The sequence below is a fragment of the Radiomyces spectabilis genome (genome assembly GCF_025331425.1).
Source record: "Radiomyces spectabilis strain NRRL 2753 chromosome Unknown BYT42scaffold_1, whole genome shotgun sequence".
Lineage (NCBI taxonomy): Eukaryota > Fungi > Mucoromycota > Mucoromycetes > Mucorales > Radiomycetaceae > Radiomyces > Radiomyces spectabilis.
Genome location: NW_026251926.1, coordinates 762,944 through 782,042, shown reverse-complemented (window position 1 = coordinate 782,042; position 19,099 = coordinate 762,944). Strand labels below are relative to the sequence as shown.

Below are 19,099 nucleotides of genomic sequence, written 5' to 3'. Positions count from 1 at the left end.
TTTTTGGGGACGTCCAATGAGAAACGGAACGAGGTTATGTCATGTACAGTTTCCTGAAGCAACGCGAATATGGAACCATAAAACCACTGAAAATCAAGCGCGCAGAAACAACCAAACGTGTTTATTCTCTGCAGCTAAGCCATACAAAGGAGGTGGTGCGAACGCACAGAGGCACGTTTTATCGTGGGCTGCGCTTCTGTATGCAATACGCATGCTAATGAAAAATGCTTCCGAATTAGGTGCGGTGAATTCCATTGAAATCGAAACAGTTGAGCAGCGCTAGTAAGCCTTGACATGGCATGAGTGAGTCGTCCGTGCAGCATGCTTATCTCATGGTCAGTTTGTTGTCGGGAGGCGCCGATGGACGAATTCACGTTTACGATTTGCAAGTAATGCCGGAAGGCACCCGCAGCAAAATAGTCCCCGTAGCTAGTGTTTCAAGGTAAAATTGTTTTTTATTTTTCCCGGATTCTTGTGTCTCTCTTTTCTCCTTTTTTTGTTATGTTTTTTCAGAAAGCACGGGCGATGAGGATGTGGACTACAGAACATACTATCTTATCGATATGCATGATACTAGGACCCATCGGCATAGATATGCGGTGTCCTCCGTAACCTGGTTTTCTTTCGATACGGGCATGTTTGTGACCGGCAGCTATGATGCGAGTGTACGTGTCTGGGACACGAACACCATGACGGTAGGTAGGACAGGGAGAAAAAAAAACGCCGGTGAATGGGAGAAAGACACGAAAAAGAAAAAAAAAAGATACCGCAGCGTAACACACCGCGCAAAAAGGATGTTTATAGCTTTGATCTGGAATCCCGCGTCAATTCTGCGGTCATGTCGCCCATTGCGGACCATTGCCTGATTGCGAGTAAGAGATGTTTATTCTGGGACAGATGCCAAAAACAGTAATTTACAGAAGCCAATGGGTATTTATAGCAGCGGCAGCGGAACCACAAATTCGACTGTGCGATCTAAGAAGTGGCGCACTCACTCATTCACTCACTGGGCATCACGGTGCGGTATTATCATGCGCATGGTCACCACGGCAGGAACATATACTTTTTTCGGGAGGGTAAACTAGCTGCCGCTGTAGGTTGTATGCATAAACATGATCCTGACGCAGCAGCCAAATCCATGTATAGAAACGATGGCACACTGAGAGTGTGGGATATTCGAAGAGCCGCCGCCTGCCTTATGTCACTCGATCAAGATAACGCTGGTAAGTTATCTCTTCTGCTTCTCACCCGCAAAATATTTTCTCCCACCGTCAAAGAAGAAGGAAAAAAAAAACTCACTCTGTCCTGGCGTTGGTTGGTTGTTTCCTAAAAAAAAAAAACAAGTGGATCGGGATCCGTTGGCTGAAACGAACTTGGCGCATGGGAAAGGGGTGAATGGACTCACTTTATCAAAAGATGGGACGTTCCTGGTGTCGCTGGGATTAGATGAAAAGATCCGTTGCTGGGATACCTACAGTGGACATAATACGTTGGTAAATTATGGATCGTATTTTCGAAACCGGTTTCAGTCCTGCCTTGAAGCAGTAGTGTCGGATGCAGATGTATGGCCACCGCTTATTTACGTTCCCAGCGATGATCATCAAGTGCTTGTGTTTGGGTTATTGGACGGACGGTTAATGGCACGACTACGAGGTGCATATGGACGAGTGACCAGTATCGAAAAACGGCCTGCTTATCAGGAACTGTACAGCGGGTCCAATGACTGTGAGATTTTAGTATGGGAACCTTCGTCGGTCAACGCGAGCACGACAGAGGCTATCAGTGAGGTTAGGATCAAATTTCAACTGCGCGATTTATTTCAATTCATCCAACGGCTAACAAAAATATACTATGTATAGAATATGTTGGATGCATGGAGCGAGAGTGAAGAAGAGTCTTCCTAGACAAACAATGGAACCATTCCACTGCTTACACGAAAAAAAAAAAAAAACAAAGAAAAAAAAAACAACAGTTAAACCTTTTTTAGCGTAGAGGGAAAAAAAAAAGCTGAAACGGTAAACAAGATTTTTATTTAAACAATGGAGAAATCCCAAGTTTGGATTTTCCCTCTTTCTTTTCCCTTGTTTTTGGTTTCTTGTAACTTCTTTAACTTTTTTTCTAATTTTTTACTTGTTACTTTATTATTATCTACTTTTCTCTATTTCTCTATTTTCTGTGTATCATCATTTATCATCATGGGTTGTTGCTATTCGAATCCTCTGGTTGATAAGGTGACGATTCAAATGAAATTTAAAATGGCAATAAAAAAAAGGTCAATGTCACCGGAACCGGATTTCTAACAGATCTTTTGTTCAGACCACAGTCCACGAGGTTGTATTAGATGCGGATGGTGTGGCTCATCGAGTACCGAAAGGTCAAGGCACTCATTTGATTCATGTATCGGCCGATAACGAAACGCATATGGAAGAAAAGGTACGTCCGAAATCGACATGCATTTGAACCGCAGTGGATTTCACCTTGCTTATTTTCTATTACGCATTATTTTTTTTTAGCCCGATGGCAGTGGTCCTCAACCGGATCTAACGTATCAAAAGCCGCCAACCACCAAATGGCCATCTTTATCGTCGATAACGAAACCGGCACCAGCATCGAAACGGATCCACCCATCGGAGCTCGGGTTGGACGAAAAAAAGCCAGAGTGATCATGCTCATATGGTGCGTTTTTGTGTTCCCATCCCACCGGTTTTTCTGTTATCGGGTGCGAACATTGGATCCAATCAGCTTTTTTCTTTTTTGCTGCCCTTTTTTTTTCGCTCACTTCTTCCCTTTTTTTCTCTCTTTTTTGTTGAAAATTAGAACAAACTTATCAAGTGTTGTCATCGCCTTGAACGTTTGATGTATCATTTTTAGTGTAAGTTTTGATTATTTTGTATGTTGATCCATGTGTAAATTTTTTTTATAAACAACCAAAAGCCCTTCCCCCGGTGTCCAACATCGGGAGGAAAACAGGGTTTGTCATTCAGTCTTGGCGGTCCCGCTTTTTTTTTTTTTCTTTTGCATCTCGGCTGAAACCCAAATAGAATTGTGAATTCCAAGAGATGGAGGGTTGGTTACACGCCACTGGAATAGTAACAGCATAACAGTGTGCTCGAAGCCAAGGAACGGTAGTACAACCGGTTGCGGCGTCCAATCCGATGAAAAGAAAAAAGACTGAAAAAGAGATAAAAAAAAAAAAAAAGAAATAACAAAATAGGAGACCAGTCAACTGTGTGTCAAATCAATCTTCGAGTTTTCTCGAAGATGAATTCATTGGAATCACTTGGTATTGTCGTGAATGATCAGTATACAACTGTGTTTTAGATAATTTGTACCAGTTGTAGGCAATAATCCCGGAAATCGATACAAATAGCCTACATCGTCATCCCCAAGAAAAAGGTCAGTTGATCTTGATTGAAAAACATGATGCGATCTGTAACATTTTTTTTTATGACTTACCCCAGGAAACTTTTGGTTGTAAGCAGATCTCCATAGATCAACACAGAGAGTGCGATCACCACGATCTCTTTACTGATCCCGGCCACGCTCAACGTGACTGTATTGGTATTCTTGATTAGATAAAGTTCGGCTAGCGTCATGGCAAAAGCTAAACCACATGTGTTGTGTCAATATCGGTTTCATCATCGATGAATCATCCATCCCCTCCTTTGTTTCCTGTCTCTGTCTTCTCTCACTCGTACACACAGACACACACTCTCTTGCAACCAGCGGCCAACCTGTCAACGTACCTAGTAAACCACCAATTGCCATCAAACCAAAGGATTCCATCACGTGCGAGAAAGAATCAAAGTGTTTGGATTCCTTGAATTCGGCAATCGGGTTTTCAAACGCCAGACTGAGGGTCAGCATAATCACAAACATGATGGGACTCAAGTGGTACAATGTGGCGATCGGGCTATTGATCCCTAATCGATCTTGTTGCAGTAACAATTGAGTCAAGTTCCATCGAAGGCCCGAAACCACTGCGGCTACCAGCACCAGCAGAAATCCCATTACGTCGAACTTTCTCTCGCCTTCCACTGTCAACACCACGCCCAGCACCATCACCAGGATGATCGCAATAAGTAGAAACCGTGGCTTTTCGAATCCAAACAGAAATGAGAACAGTAACACCCAAATCGGCGTACTCGACTTCACCATGGTATAAAATGATAACGTAATAAACACCAGCGATGCATTTGAACATCCAATTTCCAAAGCAGCAGCCACACCGCACGGTACCTGATCGTCATTGACCAAAAAAGAAATTATTTTCCCCAATTTTGAGAAAACAAAAAGACAGAGTAACTTACCACTCGGGTGATATAGTTTGACAGTGAAATCTGTTTTGCGCCCCAGCGATCGCCGTTGACAGCGACCATGATGGTGGTAATGAGAGAGTGCAGACCGGCATGAATAGCGCTCATCAACAGTGGGAAATTGAAATTAAATCGGTCTTTGCCCATCAAGTTCTTGTTGTACAGGGACAGAGAAGTGGAAAAGAAGTACCATAGTAGAATATAACCCAAATTTTTGAGCATATTTTGGTGTCGCGTATTGGTCATAACGTTGAGTATATCGGATTTCGGATTGATGCTGATGGAAACGCTGCCTTTTTCAGGTAACGAGGGAAACGCGGACTGGGTGACAAAGGGGGAATGAAGAGGTGAACTAAAGTCGACACCGGCCAGTTTGTTGAACGGCGAAGTGCTCACTTGAAGCGGAGGCAACGAACCTCGTCGGTTGTGTGATTTCTTCAAAGGAAGCTGTGAATGAACTTGAATCGAATGAGTGCGACTGTGCCGCTTGGGACCTCTTTCCATGCCCATAGATGACGATGAAGCACGCAAGTTGGCCTTGCCGGCTGAAGGCGACCGTTGCAGAGGTGGCAGTGACGGTGGTGTCATGTTGACTGTCGTGGCATTATTGGTGGCATCGTCAAGCACTGGTATCGTGGTTTGTTCCATGAGAGCACAAAGAAAAAAAGAAAAACGACGTAGCAAAAAAGTAAAAAGTTACAACTCAAAAAAGAAGACCAAAATTAAGCAACTTGTATGAAAAATTGACCAAGGAAAACCCACACGAAATAAAATAAGCTATGACTAGGCTAGAATCTCAGTTCAAAGCCTTAAAAAGGAATAGAAAGACGTTGATCGAAAAGGATTGTACAAAAAGAGCAAAGGAGACTAGACGGAGATAAAGGCCGTTTGTCTCTTCTTTTCTTTTTTTGGCTTCGGAAAACTGGGTGACTGGGATCCAACGGAAGTTGAAAACAAAAATCCCCCATTTTTTTCCCTTTTTGCATGCACTGGTTGGGCTTTGAAGGGTTCCTCTTTAACGTTGAATATGAGTAATGATTTGTTGATCTTTCTTGGTTTGTTTTTTTATTGTTCATCCTCTTCTTCAAGTTCAATTTCTTCTACTTGGAAGCTATGGGTCATGCCCTTGGCATCAGCGACACCGCTGACTAATTGATACGATTCCGTTTGTCGCTTGTCCGTCGTTTCCACACCATCAATCTTGACCGCGGCCACCGTCTTCTTTTCTTTCTCTTTTTCTTCTTCTTGCGGATCCACTCGCTCTTCTTTCAAAATACGTTTCTCAATAAATTCACGAATCGCCGTGAAATAACCGGGCTGCATACACGTATCATTATGCATGCCTCGCTCAAAGATCACCCAATCTTTGATGTCGCGCGTACCGCAAAGTTCATGCAACTTGACCATATGCGACGGTGGTACCAATTCATCGCGTGCTCCCGCCAGGAAAAGAACAGGTGTCTTTACAATGCGTTGAACACTCGCTTCCGAAGGCCACTGCTGATGGCATAAAAATGTAAAGTAGCGAAGCATGGGCAGGACGTGTGGAATCATTTTAGGCTACGCAAAAAAAGGGTCAATATACACTGATCACTTGATGCGTAAAGCTTACGACATATTACCAAGCTTAAAAAGGTGTTTTCAAGAATGAGACCGGAGAAAACATCCTCGTTTCGAGACACAAGGTCAATGGCGACAGCCCCGCCAATGGATTGACCATAGGCTATTAATCGGGTATCCTTGAGAATGGGGTGATTTTTAACAAAATCTAACATGGTCTACAAGTCACGGTTAAATCATGCATCCTTGAAAAACGATGCTCCTCCAAAGAAAATTCCTTACTTGGGCATCAATGCGAAGACCTTTTTCATTCGCTTTGCCTTCACTGAATCCATAGCTAAATGTGGATGTAAAATGCCTCAGTAGTCAAAGAGTGATACGACACGTGGCAAGTTAAATCTTACCCTCTGTAAGATAACATAACAACATTATATTTGTACTTTTGTACAAATATTTTCGCAATAGGTAAGCGGTGACCCTGTCATCAAAGCATGAGAATTTTGGATTTAGTATCATTTCCATCAGCTGGGGAACTTTGAATTGCCTACCATATTGCCTGCATTCGCCTGCTCATATTAGAAGAAGCGTTAGTCAAGAACAAATATTTTTTTCTTTTCTCAACCAAGTTACTTGCATGAAAATACAAAATGGTCGGTGCCGCCTTGGCTTCGGCTTCATTCTCCAATGTCATGATGTAGCTACGCAATTTAACTTTATCTTTGGTGGTTAAAGTCTCTTCTGTGTATTTAAGACCGTAATCCGACGGTTTGGCCACCTAAAGTAAAAGGGTGATATTGTGAACGCCATGTTGGGATGCGTATTTTTTTTTCTTGGTCCACTTGGTGGCTGCCTTTACCTCGGTTCTCGATCCTTCAGGGAATGACGAAGGATAGATTAGATCGCATTGGTACAGGTATAAAAAAGTGGCACCGGCTAATCCCGCCAAACCGGTGACGGACAACGCATACGATAACCAACTCGGTAAACCCACTTTAAACATTTGTACTGCTCTCACAAAACAAAGACAAAACAAAAAAAGTAGAAATAAGAGAGAAACCCCACAACTGGAATAAGAAAGAGTACAAAGTACTAGAAGAAGAAAAAAAAAATCCTGACCTGGAAAATCAAGGAGCGAGCACAGTGGAGTGCAAAAAATCGGGCAACTGTGTTTTCGCTTCCCTTGAACGGGGCTTGAACATGAATGCATAATCAACAAATCAGGCAACTCGTTATTTGACGTCGCCAATGCTTTGCTCGACTATCAATACTTTAATGTATCAAGGTCTCATAACTTGATATATAGAGTGAGCAGTAGATACCCACATTACCTTTTACATGGGGATGGGGTTGAATGATACAAATCCTCTTTGAAAGTAGGAGATTGAAAATGACAAGGTTACGCGACGTTGTACAGATCTAAACGACAGCATCCTTTTTTATTTTTTATTTTTATTTGGAAGATCGACCGCCTCATTCGATTGCAGCAATAACGACTTTTTTTTCTCTTTATTTACAGCTTTGTTTTTCTGCTGTTTATGATGGCAACTACAAAGAAATGACGCGAAAACAGGGTCAAGTGCATGACAACGTGCCCATGCCAACCTTTTTTTTTTCTTTCAATGTTTTCACTGCTGGCTTTTGACATCCAAATGGAACTAGTCAATGTTCGTGCAAAGCCAAAACTAATCTGGATTCATTGCTTCCATTCTGTATCACGTATCTGGCAATGATGTTGAGTGTTTTTGTAACTTTCATCCAAGATCAAATGTGCAGGCTGGCCCTATATATTGATAAAAATCCTGAATGCAGAATGAATGCAAGTTGTTGGCGCCTACGTCAACATACACGCACCTTCTTGCCGCCAATAAAATCTTCAAAGTTGCCTTGCTAAGTCTGTGAAACTGCCAGTGTCGTTCAGTGATTTTTATGAAACTTTAATCATCCATCTTTGCAACACATATCTGACACATACAAAGTTTATTTTCAAGAACAGGAAATTAAAATAAATGATATGTGACAAATCCCACTGACACTTTTTTGCTCATGTTGTGCAAAATGGAGGGCGTGTAGCATGTTTTCCGTTTGAGAATAGCGATTTTGGCAGTCAGTTGGCTAGGCTTGGCTGGTCCTGGGCCAGCGGTTTTTGTTGCAAACGACACCTTTTTACATCATTCCCAAGAAATGCTCCCATGCACTCTTTCCTACTTCTTTCATGTATTTTTTACTGATTGATGAATATAAAGAAAAAATAATTTTACTCTAACTATATAGGCACCTCGTAGAACATATAGTATACAGAATGAGCTCCGAGCTTTCAAATACATTACTCGCCTTTAAATCATGTCCGAGCACTCGAATGCATTATGACGCTGAAGATGGCAGTTGCAATACAATATTTTAAGAGCAAAGTGACCATATTGTTATGGTGATTAAATAGAGCTTTGCCAGTCAATCAAAATGAAAGGGCCCCAATTGTTCGGATGTGCTTAATATGTAAGAAAATGGTTCCGAGTAAAAAGTTTAAATTTGCTTGACTGTTGCCATAAAATCAAGACATACTTTTCCCTTGGGATGGCAACAAAGATGTTGTCCATAAAAAAAAAAAAAAAGGTGGATCTACCTAGCATTTTATAGTCCAAGGAAGGGGGCTCTTTTTTCCATTTAATCGATTCCGGCTGCTAGTGCTTCTGAGTGAGATCGTGATGGCGCACGTGCGATGGAACGATTTGGATCGCTTAACATGATATCTTCCCAGTTGATCATTTTCAAATTTCGGTGCAGAACAACCTTACCTCTTTCCCTATTTATCCTGTACCACGCATACGTCCTACTGCTCGCACCCAAGGGAAACCGCACTATTCCAAACGGATGCATCCATTTTCAAATACCGGCAAATTAAATGAAAAAAAAAGGGCTCATGAAGTGTGTCTCGATAACATCCTGAACGCATGCTCGGTATCTATACGTGGCCCTACAGTAACAAAAAAATCATAGTTCGTTTCATTGCACACGGGGAATGTCACTTGGGAGTTTCCATGACAGTTGAACTAGCGCAAAAAAAAAAAAAAATTCGACCAGAAAAAATTCAACTCACTTTGGACTCCATTCTGGAAAAATTTGTCAACCCCGTTTTTGAACAACTTATTACGATTATCGTTTTGAAGAACTAAGAAAAAAAAAAAAAAGAAAAAAAAAAGACGGCCTCCTTCCCTCCCTTTCCTTTGAAGACGATTTTGTGCGCTTCCCACTTCTTCCACAGCCCGTTACACGCTTTCTTGTCCCACCCTCTCTTTTACTCATGTCAGACCCTAGTGATGATCTGCCCTGGGATGTCTGGGAAAAGTTGCGCATTCTAGACTTGGAACTCCATGAAGGCGACATCACTCAGAAGGGTTACGAAAAGAAGAAGGCCCTTTTACTCAAGCCTTACACAAACGACTCACTTCCACCCGTACCGACTCATGCTTCGGCAGTGGAGAATGGGAGTGACGTTAACCTTCCCATGTTTGCAGCGACCTCGAACGACCATCCGCGCGATATCCAGTCTCCCTCGATAAAGTCGATTTCCAATGCCACGGATCCTGAGACGCAGCATTCCACCGACGACAATAATGCCTTTCACAGCGAAGACTTGGAGTACAACGAGCTTGGCGAACCTATCGATCTTGGTCCCGAACCAAGTGCCGCGGATGTGGTTGATTTTCTCGATTATCTACCATCCCCCACCCACTCGCCTACACGTACCAACACCGCCGCATCCTCTTCCTCTTACTTTGATTTGCAGCTAAAGGACCAGGAAACCGCTTCACGATCGATGTCACCGTCAATGGCGGCGACTCAGCCAGCTGGCATGCCATTGTCCGGATCATCGACCAATTTGACCATGTTGAATCAGTATCGTCCGTACCCATCCCAGCAACCACCACTACCACCCACTTTACAACAACCGCCTTGGCCGCAACCCATGCCTCCTACGCATCCCGTCACCGGGCTACCTATGCGTCCTGCCAATCGGCCAATGTATGACAACCGAATGCCTCCTCGACAACCGTATCCAGGCGCCGGTCCACCCCCGCCCGCTCACGGATCCGCATCGCTTCAGCATTTCGGCCAACCTCCACCGCAACCACGGTATATGATGCCCGGTTATGCTCCGTCCAATGCTTCTGGTATCTACAGTCCAGGTCCCATGTATCGCCCGTTGCCTTCGTCAGCGGGCCAACCCTACGCACTTCAAAATCCAAACACGCCTTCTATATCAGGTAATTCTGTCGCCAACTATCCGTTGCCTCGACCCAATCGACTTCCCATCAATGGAACCAACGTCGATCCTTCTCTATTGCACCACAATCCAGGCAGACCTGTACCACCTCCCGTAGCCGTTCCACCGGATCCGTCCATTCCTCAAGACATGATCACCTCACCCATTCGTCAGCAAGCCTTTCAAAACGAACTTGATTGGGGTAAGTTTGTCGATCTCTGGAGGATGTCTGTAAGAAGAGGCAGGGAGAGAACTTCCATGGCTCAGATTTTGGAAGGGGGTGTTGGGAGACAGGCTTAACGGGCTCGATGAGAATGCGCGATCAACCGTCTTGTTAATACCTACTTTTTTTCTTATTTGTTGAAACATTGGATAGAAACCATGTCCATGCGAGGTCGTGAATCATCGTCTGTATCGATACGCAATACATCGCGATATTCGGGTTGTAGCTTTTCAGAGATGGGTCGATCGCAATCGTTGATCCGACGATCGGCTTCGCTCGGTCGAAGTCGATACGGTGACAGTTACATGGCGACAACGTTCAAAGCCATTGAGCCTGCGCCTCAACCTAAACTCATGGTCGACGATCCCAACGAACAAATGATGCTCATGGATTTGGCGGGGCGTCAAATGCTGCCTTTGAAGCCGCGCGAAGTGCCTTTTGACCTGAAAGATACGATTACCCAGACCGAACTCAATACGTTTACCAATTTGGCCGAAGTGTTGCGTTTCCGTGGTACCCAACCTTCTCTTCGAGACTCGATCGCTTTCACCTTGGTGGATGCCAAGGGCAAGGAACCGACCACATTAACCTGGGACAAGCTGAATGCGAAAGCTCAGAAATTGGCGATCCAAATCCGCGATCGATCTAAAGTGGCCTTGGGCGATCGTGTGGCGCTCATTTATCGGAAATCAGAGGTGCTGGATTTCATTGTTGCCATGTTTGGCTGTTTCTTGGCCGGCGTGGTGGCCGTGCCGATCAACGCGGCCGAAGATTTGTCCGAATTATCCTTCATTCTTAACCTGACGAATGCCACTCTCGTTTTGACAACGGATCATAATCTGCGCGCATTTAACAAGGATATGCAATCGAGATCCATTGAACTCCCGGGCAACATTGATTGGTGGAAAACTAATGATATCGGGACCTGGTATCCTCCCAAGAAAAAGTCCGAGTATCCACCCATCAAGCTACCCGAGTTGGCTTACATCGAATTTGCCAAAGCGCCCAATGGAGAACTCAAAGGGGTCACAGTAGCGCATCAAACCATCATGTCCGAATGTAAAGTCTACCAAGCGGCCGTGACGGAAACCAATGTGACATTGAACGATCAGGAAGGAGTCACCCTCACTCCACAATCAAAATCAGGGCGTCCTTCGGCGGATTGTCTCGTAAGCTATCTCGAACCACGACAACAGATCGGATTGGTCGTATCTGTTTTATGCACAATTTTCAGTGGCAATCACTCCGTGTTCACCAGTGCCAGTGTCATTGACACCCCCGCCGTCTGGATCTACATCTTATCCAAATACAAAGGTATGGTAGTCTCTACATCGTTTATTCAATGCGTGTAGCCTGATGGCACTCTGCACGACCTTGTGTGATACAAATGCTGATCTTTCAATGTTTTTTTTTCTTTGTTTTCTTATCGTATCTAGCGACGATTGCTTTGGCAGATTATCCTTCGCTAAAGTTTGTGACGCATTTCTATCAGACGCGGACAAAGGAGGTGCTTCAATACAGCAAAAAGATTGTGCCTGATTTGTCGTCATTGCGGTTTCTATTTGTGGATACGAATGTGGTGAAACCTGATCTGGATGAGTACATTGCCGACAAATTGCTCACGCCTCTTGGCAATACGGATAATCCCTTGGAAGTGGTGTGTCCCGTCATCTCGCTGGCAGAACATGGCGGGTTTATTCTTAGTTTCCGGGATAATTTGGGTCCCGCACGATTGGAAGAGTACGTCATACAGGAAGAAAAAGAGGATGGTTCGGACAAACCCCTCGTGACCACGCGATCCGCTTTAGCGACCGGACATTCCAAAGATGTGTGGCAATGTTTACTGGATGTGGAAGCGTTGAAAATGAACAAAGTGGTGGTCGTGGCCGCCGGCGACGAAGCCCGCAAAACTCAGAACATGAATGAACCGGGCCGTGTTCGTGTAGGTTCGTTTGGATTTGCCATTCCGGAAGGTAAGTTTGATAGGCGCGCTCGCTTGTTCGCTCGACAAGGTCTTTGTCAAGAAGTGATCATCTGACAAGAATATTTTTCTTGTTATTCTTTTTGCGCAGCTACCATTGCCATTGTTGACCCGGATACCACAACGCTTTGCCCGCCAGATACCATTGGGGAGATCTGGATTGATGCACCTTCCTTATCGGGCGGTTTTTGGGCACTGGCGAAACATACCGAGGCCATCTTTCATGCACGACCTATTATTGTACCACCGGATACATTTTATCCGGAGCTGTATAATCAAGAATTTCTGCGCACTGGATTGTGTGGCACCATGATCGGGGGACGATTGGTCATTTTTGGCACATACGAGGATCGTATACGTCAACAACGTCTTGGTGCGACCCTCGGCATCGAAGAAACTCACTTTACGTCGGACATTGTGGAAACTCTCAACAAGCGAGCGCGTATCGAACAATGGTAACACCAATGACGATGCTTAGTTTACCCAAAATGGCTGTACCCCGCTAACTTGCTTTTTTTTTATGTAGTGCGGCGTTTGAGATCACGGTCAATGATCAGCATATGCCCATTGTCGCCTGTGAATCATCGCTTGATCGGGCCGAATTGCGCCAAGTCGCTGGCGACATTGATGAAGCATTGCTTGAATACAACGGGATCCGTGTGTATGCCGTATTAATGGTAGCCAACAATGCGTTACCGCGTCATTTGAAACACGGTCGACGACAAATTCATGCCCTGATGGTCAAACGCGCGTTCATGGCAGGAAAATTACCCATTCGGTCGGTAAAGATGGATGTGGATCGAACCGTATTTAATTTGGGCATGGCCGAAGATCCTACGGTCAACATCTGGCAGACATCGGCAGCTTACGATACCGCCATCCGAACTGGCTTGCTTCCACCGGTGCCTCGTCAACAGCATACCGGGATCGAGCCTGTAGAGAAAGTGGTGGACGAACGGACGGAACTGGATCTGGCTCAATTCACCAATATTATTGATGTACTTCAATGGCGCACCAAACTGTACCCTGAAGAAACGGCGTTTGTGTCAGTGACGCATTCCAACAATGGGACCGCCAACACCAAAGCTTACTCGTGGCGCAAAATGAATACCAAGGTGGTGTCGGTGGCCAATTACCTTTCCAAGAAAGGATATAAACGAGGACATAAAGCGCTGATTCTCATGCCGTACAGCGTGGAATGGATTTATTGTATCTATGCCTGTTTTGTTCTCGGCATCATTGCTGTCCCCATTGAACCCCCGGATCCGCAACAGCAATCGCAACGTATCAAAGAGGATGTGCTCTCGTACATTGGCGCAGCACGTGAACTGGGCATCGATTTCACCGTTGTCAATTCTACTTCCGACGATATGCTCAAAAGTAAAACGGTGCATCCAATTTTGAAGCAGGAAGTGCATAAATACAAATCGTACAAGTTGCCTGACACCGTCAATATCTCCAAAGCGTCCCGTACCGACAAGCTGCTAGGCAGGGAAAGTGGATGGTCTGTCCGAGCGGAATGGGCCAAAAACTACAGTGTACCTTGCATGATCTCCATCCAGTATGGAGCAGATGCCACCAAGTTTTACAGCTACCTGAACCATGCGACGATCATGAACCAGTGCCGAACGCAAAAGACCACTTGTCAGATGAAGCCACCCCGTGGATTGGTCGCTACTGGTCTTGGCGGATTTGATGGTTTGGGGCTCTTGCACTCTGTTTTCTGCGGTGTCTATGTTGGTAAGCAAAAAAAAAAAAAAAAAAAAAAATGGTATCGTTTTCAGGGAAAAAGAGGTTTCTTTTTATTAAAACATGAATTTACTATAGGATGTGTCACAGTGGTTATCCCACTGGCTGAATTTTATGTTAATCCAATGACGTTTTTCGAAATGTTGCAACGCTACAAAGGTAAAAAAAGAAAAAAAAAAACTCGCCATGAGGGTGAGATGGGCCCCATATGAACTCACAATGTTTGTCGGCTCTTGATTTTTTTTAGCCAAGGATGTGTTTGTCAACCAAGCATTGATGCAATATGCCATGAATCGCATCACGCCAGCTGAAACTCGACGCCTGTCGCTGCAAGCGGTGCAGAATTTCATGTTGGCCGTGAATGGGACTCCGAACCCGATTCTCTGTAAGTATTTACCAAAAAGATGTCTTGTTTTCTACTAGGCTAATCAATATGAATGCGTTTGTCGGATTAGATCAACATGTGGCTCGATATCTGGCTGGATGTCGATTACCTAAAGGCGTCATCAATAATGTATATAGTCACTTTGCCAATCCAATGGTGACCACGCGGTCCTATATGCTGCTGGAACCGTTGCCGTTACTTGCGGATGCGGTGTGGCTTCGACAGGGCATTATTCGGACCTTACCTCCGGAAGACGAACCTTTTGGCGTGTTATTGCATGATTCAGGCATTGTTCCTAGCAATACCATGGTAGCCATTGTGAATCCTGAAACACAAACCTTGTGTCCGAGTGGCATGATTGGCGAAATCTGGGTGGCGTCTGACAGCAATATTCGATCTTTCCATGGACTGGAAGAAAACGCACGACTGGCTACCTTTGAGTGTTCGATTGCCGGTACGGATCCTCGGATCAAGTATATGCGGACCGGAGACCTTGGGTTCTTGTGGAACGTGCAACGACGCGTCAACAATGCATCAACAATGATGGAAGAAGGACAATGCTTGTTTGTGCTGGGAGCGAAAAGCGAAAAGATTGAACGCAACGGCTTGGTATACTTCCCTTCATTTGTGGAAAGTAGCATTGAACGTAGTCATCCGGCTCTTCAACCTGGCGGAAGGTAAAATAATTTGATGAGGAGTTTTTTCCTTTTTTTTTTCTTTTCGTTCATAGGTTTCAGTCAAATGGTTTCACCCGGGAATTATACACAAATAGAAAAATTAGGGACCGGGAATTGGCAAATATCATTGGCTAACGATTTATCTTTTTTTTTGAAAACAGTGTTATATTGCAAATAGCGAATGAAATCATTGTGATTGCTGCCATTAAATCGAGCGAGAATGCGGTTTCCGCGGTGCCATTGATCGTCAGCGCGGTATTGGAAAAACACGCTTTCCTGATAGACACGGTGGTGATGATCCCAAGCCACCAACTTCCCCGTTCACGATTTGGCGATAAGCAACGAAAGAAAACGCTGGCGTTGTATACAGAAAAGAAGCTGTCTGCCATTTACGTGAAACGTATTACGAATCAACACGAGCCACTTTCCATGCCTGAATGGTCACAATCTCAGCTCTCCTTGGATTACGATACCATGTCGGTCAGAACGAGACCCTTGTCCATTGGTACTCGTTCCATTGCCGAAACGGCCGTCGATTCAGATCACAGTCACCTCCCACGACAACAAGAGCCAATTGGCAATCATCGCACCTCGCTTCCTAGTACGCCGTCCAAACAAATGTCAATGTCATAATAATACAACAACATGCATGCCACAGAAAAAAAAAAAAGAAGAGACTGATTTTTGCATCGATTCCTTTTGTGTTCACTATTTTTTTTTAAATTTTTGATAAATAGCTTTTTTGTTACTTTTGTGTGTTCTTCTTAATATCTTTCTTGACCTTCTTTTGTTTTTGCTTCCCATTTCTCATGGATCCCATATCTACACAACCATGTAGAAAATGTTACACTGCAGATCGGGAAAAACTGTAAATTTATTCATTTGAACATCTAAACATCTACAAAGAACGCTTCCATGATTTCCCCACTGGGTAAACATGATTTTTACCGGAAAAAAAAATTGACTGATCTCATGCATACGATGGAAATCGGTTGGGTTTTGGGCGGAATTGTGCAACCTGGGAAACGATGGAATAAAAAAGGAAACCAAGTAGGGTGGGTTACTTTCCGATATAACATCAGTTTTATGCTGGCTACACACCTACTATTGAGACAAAAAAGCTCGGCGGATGTTGAATCGTTTGAAACTACGAACCTATCCAGGAAGTACCATGCGCAGGAAACAGCAGGCAAAATCGGCTGAAACCAGAAAGGAAAGTTCGTCAGCTCTTCCGCCATCTCATGATTCCGGTGGTTTCATAGCTGCCATTGATTGGTTTCCATGGAATATGGCATCGGAAGATGAATTGCGTTTTTTTTTCTTCTATAAAACAGACGGCACCATTGGCAGTCGATTGAACTTGATCTTTTAAAGCAAACATTTTTCTTTTCCTTTAAATACCAATTTTTTTTTTATCTTTTTTATTTTTTTCCTATTTACCAATTGTGTGCAATTAAAAAAAATCATTCAATGGATCCGACCGTGATTAACGAAGCGAGTGTCAACTCGGTCAATACCGTGTATGAAACGAAAGGATTGCCTGCGGCGGACCAGGCAGTGCTGGAAACCACCAAAGAACCCAGTGATCTTTCGAACCGTATGTCACCGAAAAACTCTTTTTGGCAGAGAGAGAAATTCCAATCATTTTGTGCAATGATGGCTTTCCCTTTTTAATGATCCCATTGGAACACTTTGTACTTACCGGACGTTCTTTTCTTTTTTTATCATTTTTCATTTTTTTATATGGCTAGATGTTAACGAGAAGGACTGTGAATCAGCAAGCAACCGCAAAGCGTATGTCTTTCCCGAAAATGAAGATGATTGGGAAGACGGAGGCTACGGTTGGTTTGTGGTTCTCGGCGCGTTCATGGCTCAAGTCACTAGTTTCGGTACTGCTGCTAGCTGGTAGGCAATCCTGACGTGGTACAAACGAAGCTATGGCAAAACCTTTGCACAGGTTATGGGTCATAGTGGCTACTGCTACTTCAACATTTTTTCTTTTGTTTTATCCTTGATATTTGTCATGGGTAGTAAGTTGAACTAACATTATCTTTTTTTTTCATTTTTACGCGCTTTTTTTTTGTTCGCGATTTTCTTCTTTTAGGGGTAAGTGGACATAAGAAAAAGCTTCTCAAAAAATCAACATTGATGCTCACTCTATAGTTTTTTTTTGTCCTTCACAGGTATCATGCAAGATTATTATGACCAGCACGTTTTTACTGACATACCCGATGCGCAATTTCAACTCAGTTGGGCTGGTACCTTGATGGAAGTTTTCGTCAACTTGATGAGTCCATTGGCACAAGTCTTGGCCTCCATTTTTGGTTTCCGAGTCGTCTTGATTGCCGGTACCATTTTGGCCTCTCTTGGTCTGGAATTGGCCGGTTTTAGTACAAAGGTATATAAAAAAAAATGCCACCACCATGATTTTTTTTTATTCTGCTTTCCTTTTTAAACCATCGCGTATCACTCATGACTCATATCTGTGTACTTTTTCTTTTCTTCTTGTTCCAATTCAGATTTGGCATTTGTATCTGACGCAAGGTGTTTTATTCGGTGCGGGTGCTTCTTTCTTATGGGTGATTGCCATGGGCATTACTCCGCAGTGGTTCAATCGTCGTCGAGGTCTTGCCCTGGGTTTGGCCGCCAGTGGTGGCGGTATCGGTGGTCTTGTGTTCCCCTTCTTCCTGACCCCGCTCAACAATACACTCGGTGTTGGCTGGACTTACCGCATCCTCGGTTTTGTGTGCCTCGTCTGTGATGTCATTACCTGTATCGTGATCAAGGAGAAGTTCCCGGCCAAGAAGCGCATGAAGAAATTGAGTGCCATTCTTTCCCTTGATGTACTCAAGAACAGCACATTTGTTATCTGGATTATCGGTTCTGTCATTTCGCTCGCTGGTTACTTTGTGCCTTACTTTTTTGTTCCATGTAAGTTTTTTTTTTTTTGTTCGGCTATTTATGGTTAAATCTCCTTTTGGTAATTCCCGATTTTTGCTCATTCTTTTTTTTTCTTTTTTCTTCTTCCCAGCTTATGCCAGTTACATTGGTCTGACTCCGTCTCAAAGTTCCGTGCTCATTGCTGTCATGTCAGCTGCTAATTTCACCGGTCGTGTGGTGGTTGGCCAGATCGGCGATATGATTGGTCGACTGAATGCAGATATCATCTTCACCTTCATTTGCGGTTTAAGCAATCTTTTGATCTGGAATTTCGCTTACAGCTATGGAGTGTTGATGGCGTTTTCCGTCATTTTCGGTCTCACCTGTGGTTCTTACTTTGCGTTGAGTAAGTGTGCAACGACTGCGTCCCTCTCTTTTTTCCAGAATTCCCATTTTTCTTAATCGACTTATTCGCTGATAACTTTTTTTAGTGTCACCTATTACGGCCACGATTCTCGGCATGGAAAAATATCCCACTGGTTTATCAGTGTTGATGTTATTCAGTATCCTCGCCGTTTTTGGTCCCAGTATTTCGAGCGCCATCGAAACCCATGTGAATGCCGAACCCTACTTTACCTACAAAATGTTCGCCGGTCTCGCTTACGTGATAGGCGGTGTGATTCTCGTTATCTTGAAGATGAAGATGTGCAAAAACAAGATCTTTGCCAAAATTTAGACTTTTTTTTCTGTCCAAAAATTTGCTCCTCAATTTATTTAAACCCATATTCCCTCTCCCCCTCCCGCAACCTAGGTTCTTTTTCACTCATCTTTTTGTGCATATAAACCAAACCATCATATCATTCAATAATACAAAATAAAACGAAAAATAATGATGAAAAAAAATATACAATAGAACATGCGCTTCTATCATTGTTTCCAAGATGGATGGATCCTTCTCATTATTCATCATTTTCTGTCATGTTATGCGTGTTGCCCGGTCAAATTTCAAAAGGGAATGACCGAACATGAGTGGCATGAAATTGATTGTCGGCTTGAAACGACGTAAA

At 43.8% G+C, this 19,099-nt stretch overlaps 7 protein-coding genes across 7 annotated transcripts; 5 read left to right on the top strand and 2 right to left on the bottom strand.

Annotated features, from left to right (window-relative positions):
- The first annotated feature begins 575 nt into the window (after window positions 1–575).
- On the top strand, window positions 576–1,959 carry BYT42DRAFT_551416 (excision repair cross-complementing rodent repair deficiency, complementation group 8). The gene is made up of 6 exons (XM_051566253.1): window positions 576–695; window positions 794–872; window positions 941–1,076; window positions 1,147–1,223; window positions 1,345–1,787; window positions 1,860–1,959. The coding sequence occupies exons 1-6, from the start codon at window positions 636–638 to the stop codon at window positions 1,902–1,904; spliced, it is 840 nt and encodes a 279-aa protein (XP_051428079.1). The 5' UTR covers window positions 576–635; the 3' UTR covers window positions 1,905–1,959.
- Window positions 1,944–3,010, top strand: BYT42DRAFT_551413 (uncharacterized protein). The gene is made up of 3 exons (XM_051566252.1): window positions 1,944–2,231; window positions 2,317–2,433; window positions 2,514–3,010. The coding sequence occupies exons 1-3, from the start codon at window positions 2,040–2,042 to the stop codon at window positions 2,661–2,663; spliced, it is 459 nt and encodes a 152-aa protein (XP_051428078.1). The 5' UTR covers window positions 1,944–2,039; the 3' UTR covers window positions 2,664–3,010.
- Window positions 3,011–3,238: 228 nt separating this feature from the next.
- On the bottom strand, window positions 3,239–4,158 carry BYT42DRAFT_591273 (triose-phosphate transporter family-domain-containing protein; the record flags this gene model as incomplete). The annotated part of the gene is made up of 3 exons (XM_051570529.1): window positions 3,239–3,371; window positions 3,457–3,604; window positions 3,747–4,158. The coding sequence occupies 3 exons, from the start codon at window positions 4,156–4,158 to the stop codon at window positions 3,239–3,241; spliced, it is 693 nt and encodes a 230-aa protein (XP_051428077.1).
- A 1,030-nt stretch (window positions 4,159–5,188) lies between these two features.
- On the bottom strand, window positions 5,189–7,010 carry BYT42DRAFT_551410 (Alpha/Beta hydrolase protein). Its single transcript, XM_051566251.1, has 7 exons — window positions 6,733–7,010; window positions 6,511–6,651; window positions 6,425–6,442; window positions 6,281–6,354; window positions 6,159–6,213; window positions 5,939–6,094; window positions 5,189–5,876 (listed from the first exon to the last, which is right to left on the bottom strand). The coding sequence occupies exons 1-7, from the start codon at window positions 6,874–6,876 to the stop codon at window positions 5,382–5,384; spliced, it is 1,083 nt and encodes a 360-aa protein (XP_051428076.1). The 5' UTR covers window positions 6,877–7,010; the 3' UTR covers window positions 5,189–5,381.
- Window positions 7,011–8,980: 1,970 nt separating this feature from the next.
- Window positions 8,981–10,495, top strand: BYT42DRAFT_10680 (uncharacterized protein). Its single transcript, XM_051562079.1, has one exon. The coding sequence runs from the start codon at window positions 9,175–9,177 to the stop codon at window positions 10,435–10,437; it is 1,263 nt and encodes a 420-aa protein (XP_051428075.1). The 5' UTR covers window positions 8,981–9,174; the 3' UTR covers window positions 10,438–10,495.
- A 272-nt stretch (window positions 10,496–10,767) lies between these two features.
- BYT42DRAFT_488202 (uncharacterized protein) lies at window positions 10,768–15,785 on the top strand (the record flags this gene model as incomplete). The annotated part of the gene is made up of 8 exons (XM_051563858.1): window positions 10,768–11,674; window positions 11,797–12,333; window positions 12,433–12,796; window positions 12,868–14,081; window positions 14,169–14,249; window positions 14,338–14,475; window positions 14,546–15,152; window positions 15,314–15,785. The coding sequence occupies 8 exons, from the start codon at window positions 10,768–10,770 to the stop codon at window positions 15,783–15,785; spliced, it is 4,320 nt and encodes a 1,439-aa protein (XP_051428074.1).
- A 1,453-nt stretch (window positions 15,786–17,238) lies between these two features.
- Window positions 17,239–18,936, top strand: BYT42DRAFT_551401 (major facilitator superfamily domain-containing protein). Its single transcript, XM_051566250.1, has 4 exons — window positions 17,239–17,550; window positions 17,672–18,083; window positions 18,184–18,438; window positions 18,524–18,936. The coding sequence occupies exons 1-4, from the start codon at window positions 17,341–17,343 to the stop codon at window positions 18,766–18,768; spliced, it is 1,122 nt and encodes a 373-aa protein (XP_051428073.1). The 5' UTR covers window positions 17,239–17,340; the 3' UTR covers window positions 18,769–18,936.
- The last annotated feature ends 163 nt before the right edge of the window (window positions 18,937–19,099 follow it).